General features: G+C 42.5%; 1 protein-coding gene across 1 annotated transcript in view; it reads left to right on the forward strand.

Moving 5' to 3' along the window:
* The window catches only part of NUAK1 (NUAK family kinase 1), a 47,360-nt gene extending 33,776 nt beyond the window's left edge, over positions 1-13,584 (forward strand). Inside the window, exons 3-7 of the mRNA XM_031600046.2 lie at positions 842-993; positions 2,268-2,333; positions 8,015-8,134; positions 8,421-8,553; positions 9,596-13,584. Coding sequence (XP_031455906.1) covers positions 842-993; positions 2,268-2,333; positions 8,015-8,134; positions 8,421-8,553; positions 9,596-10,749 — 1,625 coding nt within the window. The 3' untranslated portion in view covers positions 10,750-13,584. The remainder of the gene's footprint in view (positions 1-841; positions 994-2,267; positions 2,334-8,014; positions 8,135-8,420; positions 8,554-9,595) is intronic.
* The last annotated feature ends 726 nt before the right edge of the window (positions 13,585-14,310 follow it).

Raw genomic sequence — 14,310 nt, forward strand, 5'->3', positions numbered from 1 at the left:
AGTAGCCTCTGAAGGAACAGCATCGATGTGACATAGGTCAGATGAATGTTCCTCTTCCTACTTACGTGGGACTTGTGTGTCCCGGCCAGCTCTGCACAAGTGACAAAGGGCATATCTCCTGCAGGCCAGGGGTCATGCGGCAGAGCTGGAATTAACTGAGCTCAAGCATGGGCTGGGTGCATGAGACAGGCTGCAGAGGCGCTGTGACAAGAGTGGTACAGTTCTGGAGACACTGCAGCCACTGCTAGCTCAGGTGTCTGTGCTTACCATGTTGCTGCACAGAGCTGGGCTGGAAGAGAATGCATGCATCAGTTTATTTGTTGGGTTTTGATGGCGGGTGAGATCCAACAGTCATTATAAGCTAAGCTGCCATTCTGTATCAAGCATGAATTAAAGGCACAGTCAATTATCCATTTTTTAACCTTTATGGGTGATGATAGCTCCTGATTCCTTCTGTCGTCTGGCCCCATGAGGACTGCTGGTAAGAGGAGCCAGGATTAGAATTCAGATGGCACAGGCACAAGTTCCTCCCTCACCTCATGAGGATCAAGTTGACACCGTTACCCTGTGACCCCATGTTATGGAGACAAAGACCTTCTTTCACTGAGTCGTGTGAAAGTCAGCAGCTCCTCAAAGCCATCCTTCTCTTGGTCTGAAATGTTGTTGCCTTCCTCTGGAAAATGTAGCTTTGGAACTTGCTTTTGGAAGTGTCACTTTCCAGGCTATTGTGATGACACCAGGTTGTGTTCAGTCATCCTGAGCCTTCTTCTCCCTTTAAAGTGTCATTTTTAAAACGTTTTCAGTAAGCGGTGGCTTTCTTTTTTTCTTTTATCTTGTGCAGTGTTTGAAAATAAAGATAAGATTGTGATCATCATGGAGTATGCAAGTAAGGGAGAGTTGTATGATTATATCAGTGAGAGGCGACGACTGAGCGAAAGAGAAACAAGACACTTCTTCCGACAAATAGTCTCTGCTGTACATTACTGCCACAAGGTAAGCAAGGAATTTGATATTAATAAATGCTATTTGAAGGCTGCATAGTGATTGTATTTCAAAGCGTGTCTGAGGCAACAGCATTCATTATTAAGTATGACAGCATGTGATTATATCAGTACACTGTGTGATATTGTGTGAAAGTTCTACAGTAGTTCACTGCCTGTTTTTATAGTCTAAGGATGTTTTCCTGTGCTGCAGCATACTACTTGTCACTCCCTTAACGTTAGCCATACCTCCCGTTTTCCCCTTGGAAATAATTCTTCTGACATAAAGAAAGTAATTAACAACATTAACTGGAAAAGGCATCCCATAGCAGTTTTAAATTGTTTGTATTAATATATTCAAACGAATGATAGTTTGCAAGTTCAGTATGCAAGTGAACAACTTTGGAATAGGAGAAAAATATAAAACCAAAAAAAAAGCTGGAGAAAGGTATGAATGTTCAGCCTTAGCATGTACTTGCTCTGGGTAGTCAAGAATAACTTCTCCAGATGTCGTAGGAGCACTAGAAAGATACCCTTTGCTAATTACTTTATCCATCATGGTGCCCACTCGGATGACAATTCAAACAGTCAAACCCCGGGTGATGGACTGGCTGTCATCATAGATCTTTTATCTCTACTTGAACCAGCTGCACAGAGCCAAAATTTGCATCAAGCTAAAGGCAACAAGCACCAAACATAGTCTTTTGTTTGAATTCTTACACGTTTTGATCTCCATCTGCATTCTGATAAACAAGGCAAGTTTTCAAAGTCCTCACTGCGCAGCACTGAAAAACTGCAGCAGCCTTCCTGGCACAGTTAATTTTCCCCAAATTTCTTTAAAGAAGGCTCTGACCCAAACCTAACTTTTTCATTTCCATCCTGAACATTTAGAGTTTTTTAGGTTTTTAGCTCCCCACATCCACACGGCTGCGTACTGGAGGAACGAGGGCTTTTGTAGGGACTAACGTCATTGACAGATATTGTTTTCTGGTGCTTGGGAAGAATATATTGCTTTCATGCAGTGGGGGCAGGATCTGGGCTGGAATTAAGATCCGAAAAGAACCCCCCCTCCTCCTGCTGTTTTACAGGCTTTGTGGGAGGACAGATTCCAGTCATTCTTCCCTTAACCACACACCAAGTGACTAATACATTGCCTGTCACTAGTCACTGGGCCGTGAGTGTTATGACAGTGAAATCAGCCCTGAAATGCAGATGCAAAGACCACCCTGCCAGCTCACCTTTCATTTGCACATTTTCTAATATTCTCTTTTTCCTTCTTTATTTCAGAATGGTGTGGTCCACAGGGACCTAAAATTGGAAAACATCCTTCTTGATGACAATTTTAATATTAAGGTAAAATTCTTTCTCTCGGTTTCTCTGAATGGATTTGCATGTTTTGTAACATTTTTATCCAAGGTATTAGAAGAGCCAGTGTTATGGCAACAGCTACTAAGCAACAGCATCTGGCAAGAGGCTCCAGGGTTTGGAGGTTGGGGAGGGAGCACCACTGGTGACGAGTCATACAAGCTAAATGAAGCTGTGCATAATACAGGGGAGAAGGCCACGTCCTTCTGCCCCAAGACCACGATTCCCAGAGCAGTATCTATTTACTGGTAGGAAACAGCAGAGCATTTTGTGCAAATGGGTTTATTTTATGAACAATATTATTGCTGGCTGCTGCTGGGGCTAGGAGAAGACCTCGCCTGGTCTGCAGGGTTCAAGTGCCTCAAACAGAACACTCTGAATGTCCTTTTGATCATGGCTGGAAAATAAGCAAATGGAGTTTCAAAATAAACCCAGTAAAGCACATGTGCTTCATTAGGAAATGGCCTTGGAACTCCAGACACAAACATATACTTTGGATAGTGATGTCATTTCCATGTCATTTCTCCCCAGTGAAAGCATGGGAATGACCTTTTTTTTCCCTTCTTCTTTTTTTCCCGAAAAGTTGCAATATAAAGGTGTATAATGCAGGGACTAGTGAAGATTGCAGGTAGCTGAATCTGTTTCACTTTCAGCTTTGTTGCTGCCTGGCGAGCTGGGTGTGAGAGTGGCTGGGTGTGCCGATCTGCAGACAGATAGAGGCAGAGATGCCAAAGAGTTTCTGCTGACTCTTGGGCATCCTTCCTTAATTAGCAAGACGAGGCAATCAAATTTCTTTCTTTGTAGCCAGCTATCCGAGTCGCTTGGGTTTTCATTTTATCTCTGCTGAACATCTCAAGGCTGCACGCACTGCTTTGCGCTGGAGAGATTGTCTTCATTGTAAGCTGATGTGCAATGGAAATGGAAAGTAACATATGGTAGCTGCCATCTGTGTAGCACTGATGACAGAAGCTAACTTGAATCAACCGGTGGATTAAAGACATGTCAATACGCGGCTCCTAAAAATAGGCTTTTGCAGAGGGCCCATGTGAGGCAGCGCTCGGACAATGTGCTGTTAACATCCCGTGGCAGAGCAGACTTCTCATGCAGCATTGCTCCCTGCTGTAGACCTGGCTTTTTTGAAACCAGAAAGTCTCCTTTCTAGGACATTGTATACGAAACAGGCTTCCGCAGGCAGGATGACCTTTCTTTCCACAATACACGCCAAGCTATCTTCCCAGCTAATCAGGGAATTCTTGAGAGAAAAGAGGAATTTGTGGAATTCGCTAGCTGCGGTGGCCTCGATCCTGGAGCTGTAGTCCTCATATGCAAAACCAATCACTTTCCCAAGTCTCCGGGGAGCTGCACTTTGTCCAAAGGCTCGGCAGCCGCCCCGGCCTTCCTGCTTGGAGGATGGGGCTCAGGATTGCTCTCCAGACCTTGCAGGACTGCAGAACCACAGATGTATTTCAGCTGCTGTAGAGTCGGGCACTGCATGGGGAGCTGCATCTCCAAAAATTTGGCCTCGTCTTTTTCGGGAAGGCTTCTCTTTCCTGGACTAAGCTGTGTTTAGGCTGCCTTGTGGGTGTTTTGTGTCCAGCCCTTCCTCAGTTCCTTCCTTTCTCTTTCTTCTGGCTCATTTTTGACACCTTTCCCACTTTGAGACCAAGATCAGCCTTGAATACTCAGTGTTAAACATATTGCTGCTATTTCCCTGATGCTGAAGCCTTGAATACATTAACTGTGGTTTCTGGGTTACTTGTGCAAAATTTAACTTCCCACTTTTTCTTTGTTTTACTAAACAGTAACCGTTGGCAAGGAAACACATATGGAGCTGTAAATTATTTATTAGGAGCAAATCTATCAGGTTCTAATTCTGAGATTATTTCTATATGGTTTATACAGGCAGGAAAAGAAAAATATGCAGCATTGTCTGATGGCCTCAAATGCTCAGTGGAAGGCATTTTCTGGAAGCGGGAGTGATAGTCTTATCTGTACTTCCCCAGTATTTACATTTCATTCAGTGGATTACAAGGCGCTTACAAAACTGTCAGTTTGGTTTTAAGAATGGCAAAATGAGAGGAATCCCTTTGTTCCTGGGTGCTGTGTACCGTTGGAAACACGCCTCTGAAGAAGCCAGTTATCTATATGCTATGGTATATACAAATGTGTCACAGTGACAAGAGGATAAAATTCGCAAGATACTGCAAAAATAGATCACAACTCAAGCAGTTCTTGCAGAACAGGAAATAAAGAGGACAATTAATCCTCTAGAAAATATTATCCGGGCTGAAAGGGCCCCGAGCTATTTTACTTGATACTGCACTAACTTGGACTCCATTTGTAAATTTTAGTGATACAAATGAAGGTCATGAAGTGGTGATTGGAGACATAATGAGCTTTTTTTTTTTAAAGCTAAAAAGTGAATGAAAGTCTCTGGAAGCAATCACTTGGAAGTATAGCAACTAGGAAAGGCCAGTTTCTGAAGGCTGACAAATCTTGCAGGTCCACAAGCCAAAGCTGGAGGGTGATTTTCTCAATTTGTCCTAAAGGGACTCAGATGCTAGTCTTTGAGTCACCCTGGGGGTGACTTTTATTGGAAGAATTAGCAATGGGGTGAAGGTGTAGCTGCCTCCATTAGCCCATTACTCCTGCACTTCAGTGTGATGAGGACCACATGTCCCTATGCAGCACTGCAGCTCCTCCCCAGCGCCTAAATCCCCCAAATTGCATGCAGTGAGCTGGAGAGACACTGTTTCACAATGCAGCAGGCAGGGAATCAGTGCTACTTGTTATCCAAATGCTGTGCCAGTGCCCTGTGCCACAAGTTACCCCCAGGGATGCCTCTGTCATGCAGCCTGGAGCGATGGAGAGAGGGCTGTGATAGCTGCTGGACTGGGAATTGCACTTAAAATAGATGTCTGGTGGACCTTGACGCAAACTGAATGATCAGCCTCAAAGTGATAGGAGAGAAAAATGCAAGTCTAATAGCTACACAATTCTACTTACTACACTTTCTCTTTTGCTGGTAAGGGAACACCAATCTGACTAACCACTGAGAGCCCATGGGGGTTTCGTATATACAGAGTAAGTGTATGTAATTGGGATTTACCTTGCTGGGAGTCTCACCCACTGCACATATGTTTCATTTGCTTTAAGAGACGTAATTATTTCTATGTCTGCAGTACAAAGAGACGGATTCTGAAGTGGGGAGAACCTGATGATTTCCATGAGTGCAAAGTTTGTGGAATTTATAGTCCACGCTTAAACAATAAATTGCATCTGGTTGGTCATAGTAACGGTAAATATGAAACATCCACCTCCCGAAGTGAGGGGAATAAAGCCCACTTCCCAACTCCTCCCAGTTTAGGAAGTTTTTTGACTTCCATTCAAGTGCCATGAACATGAAGTAACGTTGGCTTCTATTAATCTTGTTTTGAGGGGAGGGCACGACAGTTTTAATGGGAAAAGCTGGTAAACATCAGCTGGTGAGTATGGGAGTGGACTGTGGCATAAAGACTCTTTTCCTGAATGGTCAAAGTGGAAACATAAATGCCCAAGTTTGAGAGTTTCTTGGTGTGAACAATGGTATGTGTATCCCTCTATATATGCTCATGCACATCTACATGCATTTTATACATTCCATGGTGTTAAGGGAATGTATTTTCTTAAGGAATCACACTGTGCAGTGTCTGTCCTTGTCTTAGCTGCATCCTGAGCTAAAATAAAACTCAGTGGCCAGCACGAAGCTGTAACGCTGAAATGATCCTATTCTTCTCCTGATTGACAGGGCACACTTCATAGGGCTTAAAACCAACTTCCTGCCAGTCAGGGTGACTTGATAAGAAAGTGGAATTTAGGGCAATTAAGTGCAATCTGAGCCATGAGAATATGTTTGCAGACTGCAATTGTACACCAGATGTTTTCAATGACATTCCAGCCATACAATGAAGATTTTACAAACCGCATTTATTTAAGGGTTGCATTTTCTGCTATGGGTTGATGATATGCTGTTTGGGGGACTGAGCAAATTCAAGCTATGAATGGACGTGGTGCAATGAATTAACATTAATGAACGGGAATCAGCTGCTCTTTGAACAAGATACCCTGAATCCAAATTGTTAGTGGAACACCTGCACAAGCAGAGCATCAAAACAGGAGAGGATGAAGTGTGAAACCTCGTATTTGTTCTGTGATTTAAAACATGTTTTGTTTTAAAAGTATATCTGTCATAGGTATTTATAGACAAAGAGAATATATATGTGTGTGTTTATATATTTGGGGGTAAAGAATGAAAATTGGGAACTTCTGTCCACACTTCACCAGCTTTGTTACTTTGGTCTCAACTGAGACATGGTAGTTAATAGGGACAAAGTCTTTATGTCTCCCAAGAGTTCACTAGACGTTGCAGTTGAAACAGATAGCAGCAATGATTATACATGTTTTAGAAAGCCAGGGGTGAATGATGCTGCTGGTAAATCCCTTTCTTTTCTGGTCACTTTGTGTTTTCTCAAATTTTTCTCTTGTAATATCAGATAATCACTGCTTCTTTCTGGGGTTTAATTCCTTTCTGGTAGAAAGGACCTGAATGAGGTGAAGAAAGCCCAAAGAAAGCTTATATCTCTTAAAGCTATAAACTGATAATACCTTTTTTATGCCTGTGCTTTATGTCTTTTATATATGTCCTATGTCAATAGTGGGCAGTCATAAAAATATCTCTGGGAAAAGGAAACATTTAGGATTTAAGTAAGATAAAAAAAAAGAGATGTGTTGCTTTCTGCTACAGAAACAAAGGAAATGCAGAGGTTGTGGGAGTATTTAGTGTTGCTGTCCTCAGCCTTTGTTTTGTAAGAACAAGAACAGAGAATTGAAGTAAACAAATTATTTGGACTTGATCCTGCAATTTCTACATGGGCAAAATTCCCAATAGTCCCCAGGGGCGTTTTGTTTGTGTTGGGAAAGCCGGATTTGGGCCCATTGTTTCCACTTAGGAACCAGACTTGTGTTTATTATCTCGTGATAGACATCTCGTTTACTTAGTGGCTCAGATTCCTCATCTTGAAGTCCCTGAATCTGGAGCAGTTAGTGAGTGCCTCACTTTCCCCTGTTTTCAACAAGAGACATTCCAGATGATTTCAAAAATCACTTGTATCCAAAAGCTAACACTTGGTTTCTCATGATATGCCGACATCACTCCTCCTGTTGGATTTAAAGATCCTGACTTCGGGCTTGCATCTGCAAGATAAGAACAGGAGTACTTTCTGTGTGCTTTTCCTTGGTATTAATGATTATACAAGATGAAGAGCAATCAGTGGACAATAGCCCAGTGCCTCCCAGTATGAAATTGTCTTTGCAAGCACATGCAATTAATCTAGGATTGAATAACTGACTGATAGTTATGGAGCCATGACATGTCTATAAGTGGAACCAAAGCATCTTTGTTCCTCATCCAGAGGATTTATCTTGGGGTCTTATCTCCTTCTCTAGAAGGCCTTTAAAAAAGTTACGAAATCACAAAGTAATTGGTTGGCAGGTAAACTTAGAAGTTATCCATGTTTAGATCTCTGCCCTATAGCAGGGTCAAGTATAACTTAGTCCTTCCTGATAAAGAATTTTCTGGTACATTAAGGTATTGTTAATGCTACAGAAGCCTTGTACAATTGTCTTTGCAGATTGCTGATTTTGGACTCTCCAACCTTTATCACAAAGACAAATTTTTGCAGACCTTTTGTGGAAGCCCACTGTATGCTTCCCCTGAAATTGTTAATGGACGACCTTACAGAGGCCCAGAGGTAAGAAGGGTCAGTTTTTCAGTGGTGATATGGTAATGTCTTTTATGATAACAGTCTTAAGAGTTAGTCTTAATGGCAGTGCTATTGCATGTGTGGGTGTGAGTGGGAGTTTCCCATCTTGAAAGTTTGCTTCCATTTGCTTTGTCTGTGGTTAGTCAAATGTCAGATACCAGTTTGCCATCAGTAGGCATAGCTGGACATGATGCCACTCTTGTGGTGCTAATGGCAGGGAGAATAATGGGGATCAGCTTTCCAGACCTTCATACACATTGTCTCTGTATTTCAGGTTGACAGCTGGGCCCTTGGTGTACTGCTTTACACTCTGGTTTATGGAACCATGCCCTTTGATGGCTTTGATCACAAAAATCTCATCAGGCAGATCAGCAGTGGAGAATATCGTGAACCAACACAGACCTCAGGTATAAAAAATGTGCAAGGGCAATGTATCGAGCTGGTAGGACTTCAGAATGGAGGATTTGTCCTTCCAGCCAGTTTTGGTGTTATATTAGAATGACAAAGAAAAAAATCTCTCATTCCTCTACTAACTTCATCTGCAGTCCATTCCCATCTGGGTACAGCATTTACCAAAAGTCCTTTTGAAATGAAAATTTTATAGCATATAGATTTTATTGCTTTGGGGAAGCTTCAGCAAGCTCTTTTAACTAGATCTATGACAGTGGAAGGTCTGTTAGCTATTGCAAGTGGAATTGTTCAGACAAGCTGTAAACCGATATAACATACTGGTAAAGATCAGTCCTCTGACTACACTGAGAGAAGATGAATGGTCTGAGTGAAGAGGTCTCTTATCTGAGAAGCAAGGCCAAAATTTGAATTAAATGCGTTTATTCCGAGGGTAACAGATTAAGCTGTCACCAGGCAGAAAAGCATCAGCTAAGTCTAAGGCTCTTTCCAGACTTAAAAATACGTGTATATATTGTTATATTTAACAAAATATTTTTCTTTCATCATTTGTTTGCCATTCTTTCAATTTCCTGCTGCCACAATCCTCTCCTTATAAAAATACTCCTTTAAAGTATATGGAAGAATACACTTTTGTGGAAAAAGTAAATACAGGATCAGTAATATGTAGATCATTTAAAATATCTCAATGCCCCTTTGTTTTCCTCCAAGTTTTGTAGTCATTAGAATTGTCAGGTCGCTGATTCTTTAGTAGTGTGTGACATTCAGTGATATGGGACATTGACATTCATACAATACAAATATTAATTTCTTTTATAACCCAGTGTAAAATTCCCAGGGTGAATCATTTTCTGCTGATCGGAAGTAATCCTCAAATTCAATTTCTAATTGACTGATGCACTAAGCTTTGCCTCCTTTCGCTTCTGTTGTAAGAGCCACTATTTTTGCTCATTTGGTTTGCTTCACATTTCAGTTTGAAACTGAAGGAGGAAATTAGGAATGCCAGTATTTTAAACTTTATGTTCTATTCTTTGTCTGTAGATGCTCGTGGTCTCATCAGATGGATGTTGATGGTGAACCCTGAACGCCGAGCAACCATTGAAGACATTGCCAACCACTGGTGGGTTAACTGGGGCTACAAGAGTAGTGTTTGTGACTGTGATGCCATGAGGGACTCTGAGTCCCCATTGCTAGCAAGGTTCATTGATTGGCATCACCGCTCTACTGGCCTCCAACCAGAGACTGATACAAAAATGAAGTGCCTTTCTAAGCCCAAAGGTCCCGAAGTCACACTAGAGAGACAAAGGTCTCTGAAAAAATCAAAAAAGGAAAATGACATTGCACAGTCCATCCAGGAAGGAGGAGCTGAAAATGCATCCAAACCCACTTCCAAAAGACCCAAAGGCATCCTCAAGAAAAGGAGTAACAGTGAACATCGATCTCACAGTGCAGGCTTCATTGAAGGTGTGGTCAGCCCAGTGTTACCTTCTGCTTTTAAGTTGGAGCAGGAGTTGTGTAGGACTGGTGTAGCCATTAAAACTGTTGTGGAGGGAGAGGTAGCTGGCAAATACGGCACTAAGCAGTCTTCACTAATGCCAAAAAAAGGAATCTTAAAGAAGACTCAGCAGAGGGAGTCCGGCTATTACTCCTCTCCAGAACGAAGTGAATCTTCGGAACTCTTGGACAATAATGATGAAACAGTAAACAGTGACACCTCTCCAGGGGTCACAGAACCATCCAGAAATGGGTCTTACAGCCATTCCTGCAGGCGTAAGGGTATCTTGAAACATAATGGCAAGTATTCTGCCAGCAGCACTGAATCTGCTTTAATTAGCCCTGATACACCAACGCTGGAGGCCATGGAAGAAGTAGTCCTGCCTGGAGATGCATTACCTCGAAGTTATAGTCGCCCTTCCAGCGTGATTAGTGATGACAGTATTTTGTCCAGTGACTCCTTTGATTTCCTGGATTTGCAAGAGAACAGGCCAAACAGACAGAGGATACGGAGCTGTGTCTCTGCTGAAAATTTCCTACAGATCCAAGACTTCGAAAGACTTCAGAATCACCCACGGCCACAGTACCTAAAACGGTATCGCAACCGTCTGGGGGACAGCAGTTTTTCCCTTCTCACAGACATGGATGATGTGACTCAGGTCTACAAGAAAGCCCTAGAGATCTGCAACAAGCTCAACTAGCAGCAGGAAGATGGAAAGGGAGGGAAGGGAGTTGTTCTGGGTACCTTTATGGTGGAGTTAGCCAAGTTACTATTTGCTGATAATGGTAGGTTTTCCTTCAAAGGACCTGACTGTACCTACTTAACTGAACTCCTAGCAAAGTCTTGAGTAGCCCCAAAGTCACAAAGTCATCTCATACTTCTCTAATTTTGTGTCTTCAGAATATTACCTATCTGACCAGAGCAAAACCTTTGGTCTTTATATACATGATGAGAGTGTGTTAGGATCTAGCAGACAAAAGCATTGAGATTGAATGGCTTGGAGTGAAAGCTAGACAGAATTAAAACTGGAAACAAGACACACACATTTTGAGAGGTTTCTAATTCATATTAAATTAGCTATATCAAGAGATAACCTGAATTCTTCAAGTCAATTTTGGATGCCTTTCAGAAAGAGAACCTTTATTTTCCCTTGAAGTTATTCATCAGGATACAGACATTTAATGTTAAGAGTTTTCATCTTGCATTATGCAGGAGGCCAGGCTGGATGGTCACCCTGTTTCCTTCCACCAGGGTGAACTGAGAGATTCCTGAACCCTTTCTGGAACAGATAATTTGTGAGTGTATAACTTCACACAGCTGTATGTATACGAGGATTAGAGTAGGCATTCAGATCTGGCCCTTTCTACAGCCATTGCTCTTCAGGGAGCAGGAGGCCCTAAAATTGTTTCCAATACCACTCCTACCAGCAAAAACAGAGTCAGAGAAATGAGAAAGGGAGCTGGAAGTAATGGGTGTTGTAAGCAGTGACTCTTCAAAGCATTGTTCTATTTGTGACTTTTTGAAAGTGGTCAGCCAGATGGATGTCCAGAGATAGGTCCCAAGGGCTAACAGGCCCTCCAGCCTTGAGTTCAGTCACTGTCAGCAAATGGTTCCATCTTGCTATTAGCTTGTAGTATCTGAGGGTGGCAGGTAGTTTGAGACCAGAATGTTAGGGAAAAGGTTGTAGCATGTAGGAAATGGATAGAGGCCAGAAAGTTGGTAGGAGTATGCCTTTCTCCAAGTGAAAATATTTCTAAGTAGGTAGGAATGGAGCAGAAAGAACTGAGCGATGAAATGATAACAGTAGTTTTGATAACGGAGTTAGCATAAGAATGCAGGCCTCTATACTGATAGCATAGCTGGTACTGCATGTGCAGTGATGCCAGCTTGAAAAAATGAGAAGAGTATGTGTGTGTGTTCGCACATATACCTAAATATCGAGACTAAAGGCTTCAACTCCCATAAAGGTACCACATGGGTCTACTGGATTATCTGAATGTAAGCCTATGTCAGAAAGGCACTATGTGTTTGACAGGCCTGGGCAAACTGGAATCGTAAGGCCCATTTCACTCTCATTTACATAAGCACATAGCCCCTAGCTTTCTTGGAGGTGCACTGGTGTGAATACATGGCAGGTTTCAGCCTATGACATCAAAGAGCCACAGCTGCAAAATCCATGTGTACAGACATACACGGAAGAGAGAAGCATGGGGCAAAATCTGTTCTCACTCCTCCCCTGGAACTGGAACTGAAAGCAGACTTTGGCCCACTGTGTCCAAAATCCTAGAGACTATGCAGAAATGGAATAGGGATCCTCTGATTAATCTTTGAGAATCAGGGGTAACCCCACAAACATTGGCATCTGGGGCAGGGAGCAGTTTCACTTGCAAATTGTTTATTCGGTGTGTCACGGTACTTCAGTCTGCTGGTTCCTCCTAAAAACCAACCAGCATAAAGATGAACGAGCTCAAATTTCCCAAGTCAGTTAACCTGTTTCTGTGGAGAACCTTTTCTTTATTATAAAACACTGGACCAAATTTGGCCCTGGAGTCAACGCCATCAATACCCACAAAGTCTAAGAGAGATGTGCTCTCAGGCGGTCAAGTGAAATGTGGCTCACTGCTCATTTGCTCAGGAAGGGCAATTTCAGGGCATTTCTCTGTAGATGTAGGATACTTTTGGTATGATGCTTAGAGATACCGTCTTCTCACAGCCCTGCATTTGCTCCTATAGCCCACCCAAAGCCAACACCCTATTTTGCAGTGTATTTAATTAACAGGCAGCACAGTGGCCCTGGAGCAGAAGAGTCAGATCCTCAGCCGGCGCACCTCAGCGCTGTCGTGTTGATGTGATGGAGCAGCACTTCGGTGGGGTTGTGCTGAGTGATGCCTTCCCTGTGGTTCTGCTGCTGAATCCTGAGTGGATTTACAAGGGTTTTAGGATGAAGGGAAGGGAACTCGACCAGCTGCAGCAGGGAACGAGGAGCACCCTGAAGGCTCGAATCTACCTAGGCTTTTGCCCAGGCCTGCTTCCTTGTGTACAAATGTGAATGAGTGAGTGACTGCTTGCTGCCAAACTGGAAATGTTACATAGGGATTTACTGGCATGTTACTGGCATGTTACATGTTTACTGGCATGTTATCATTCCTAGAGAAGAAAAAAAAAAAAACCAAAACACTTGACTGCACATTGTTATTATTAGTGTTGTGATTTTTATTTAATTTTTTTGTAATACAAAGTTGACTTTTTTATTTGAATTTGTCTCTCTTTTTTTTTTTTTATTTATTGGTCTGAAAGCCATTTCAAAGGTATAATAATATATTTGGTGTAATTTAATTGGTGCAACATTATTTTACAGCTCCGGCCAAAATCGTTTGGTGTTTTTTGTTTTGTTTTATTGTTTTTTTTCTCCCTATCCTCGGTTGGTTTGAGCTCTAGGAGGCACACAGGGGAAAACGCTGGATAATCACCCAAAGTGTATTTTTAATCTGATACTGTTTTTTATTAAATAAAATGGAATTAATGTAACTGTGAAGAGTCTCCTTCTCTTTTCTTTTTCACTGAACATCAGCACAAGCCAAGACCTCGATGAATTTTTCCCAGGAGTTGGACTCGATGATCCTTATGGGTCCCTTCCAGTTTGGGTTATTCTGTGATTCTGTGATTACCGTGCAGTAGTACAGCAGCATCACAGCACATTGTACCAAGTTGTTTATGTAGAGCTTCTTAACTCATTTGCACATTTGAGTGTAATGTGGGTGGCCACAGAGGCTCCTGCTGTGAACGATTTTGCACCACAAAACACCCAGAGCTTTTGGCTAGAGAAGTGTCAGATAGAGAAGGGCAGATGAGTGGGCTTTCTCTGCTGGAGGCAAGAAGGTCTATGGGCCAGGTGTGATGCAGTAGGGCAGAGCAGGCTGGCTCTATAGTCGCAACATGGCTCATTTGTAGTCTGAAGACATCTAGTCACAGTCCCTTCCCCTCTCTGGAGAGGGGACCATCTGGAGAGGATGGTTTGCCTGCAATTTCAGTGTCATTGTTGGTGTAATTTAATGGTTGTTCTGGCTGAAGACTTGTGGCCAGCTGCTGCTGTCGAGTGTAAGATGGCTTTGAGCAGGAAGAGCAGTCAGCTGGTGACAAGCAGAAACTGAGTCCGTTTTCGGTTTTTGGAGACTCCTCGATAACCAAAGGCTTTAGATTGTTTTTCTTGGAAAGCAGGTGGTTGTCATAAGGGAAACTGGGTGTTAGGTACGCTGTGTGT

Source organism: Phasianus colchicus, chromosome 1 (genome assembly GCF_987193195.1).
Source record: "Phasianus colchicus chromosome 1, bPhaCol1.hap1.1, whole genome shotgun sequence".
NCBI lineage: Eukaryota > Metazoa > Chordata > Aves > Galliformes > Phasianidae > Phasianus > Phasianus colchicus.